At 37.8% G+C, this 694-nt stretch overlaps 1 protein-coding gene across 1 annotated transcript in view; it reads right to left on the minus strand.

The window, feature by feature from the left end:
• LOC116007861 (zinc finger BED domain-containing protein RICESLEEPER 2-like) overlaps nt 1-466 on the minus strand; it is a 52,128-nt gene extending 51,662 nt beyond the window's left edge. Inside the window, exon 1 of the mRNA XM_031248527.1 lies at nt 370-466. Coding sequence (XP_031104387.1) covers nt 370-466 — 97 coding nt within the window. The remainder of the gene's footprint in view (nt 1-369) is intronic.
• Nucleotides 467-694: the final 228 nt, after the last annotated feature.

The following is a 694-nucleotide window of genomic DNA, read 5'->3' on the forward strand; positions in this document are numbered from 1 at the left end:
CTTTGAGATAAAAATTTTACAATAGGTTAATTTCAAACAACATCTGGACCCCCTTTTAAAACAATAACTTGATTTGAAATACGTTGGTCCAGAGTTCACGAAACAACCTTTGTTTTGAAAGGTACATAATTATAACGAAATATTCTTGACAATGTTTGGATTTAGTAATAAATCCGAGATAATCTTAATAAAAAGAAATTTTTGGGTTTAAAATTTCGGGGTATTACACCCTACCCCCCTTAGGGATAGTTTCGTCCCCGAAACTTCCTTCCTAACACATAAGGTCTCAATACACAGCCAGTCATACAATCCCCACATCAAGACATTCAGTATACAGCAGTTGATTAACGTCAAATCTATATTACTTACTTGAGTTGAACAAATCTGGATAACGTTCTATCATGACGTCTTCCAGTTCCCAGGTAGCTTCTTCAGGGCTATGATTTGACCATTGGACCTTGACCATTTTCACCGATTTTCTCCTTGTATCTCGGGTCTTAGTGTCCAAGATCTAGATTGGTCTTTCCTCGTACGTCAATGAGTCATCCATTTCTACTACTTCCGGTTCTAGTACATGTGAAGCGTCAGGTACATATTGCTTGAGTTGTGAAACATGGAATACGTTATGTACTTGACTTAATTCCACTGGTAGGGCTAGCCGATAAGCTAAGTTCCCTATCCTTTCCAGGATTTC

The sequence above is a fragment of the Ipomoea triloba genome, chromosome 16 (genome assembly GCF_003576645.1).
Source record: "Ipomoea triloba cultivar NCNSP0323 chromosome 16, ASM357664v1".
NCBI classification, from domain to species: domain Eukaryota; kingdom Viridiplantae; phylum Streptophyta; class Magnoliopsida; order Solanales; family Convolvulaceae; genus Ipomoea; species Ipomoea triloba.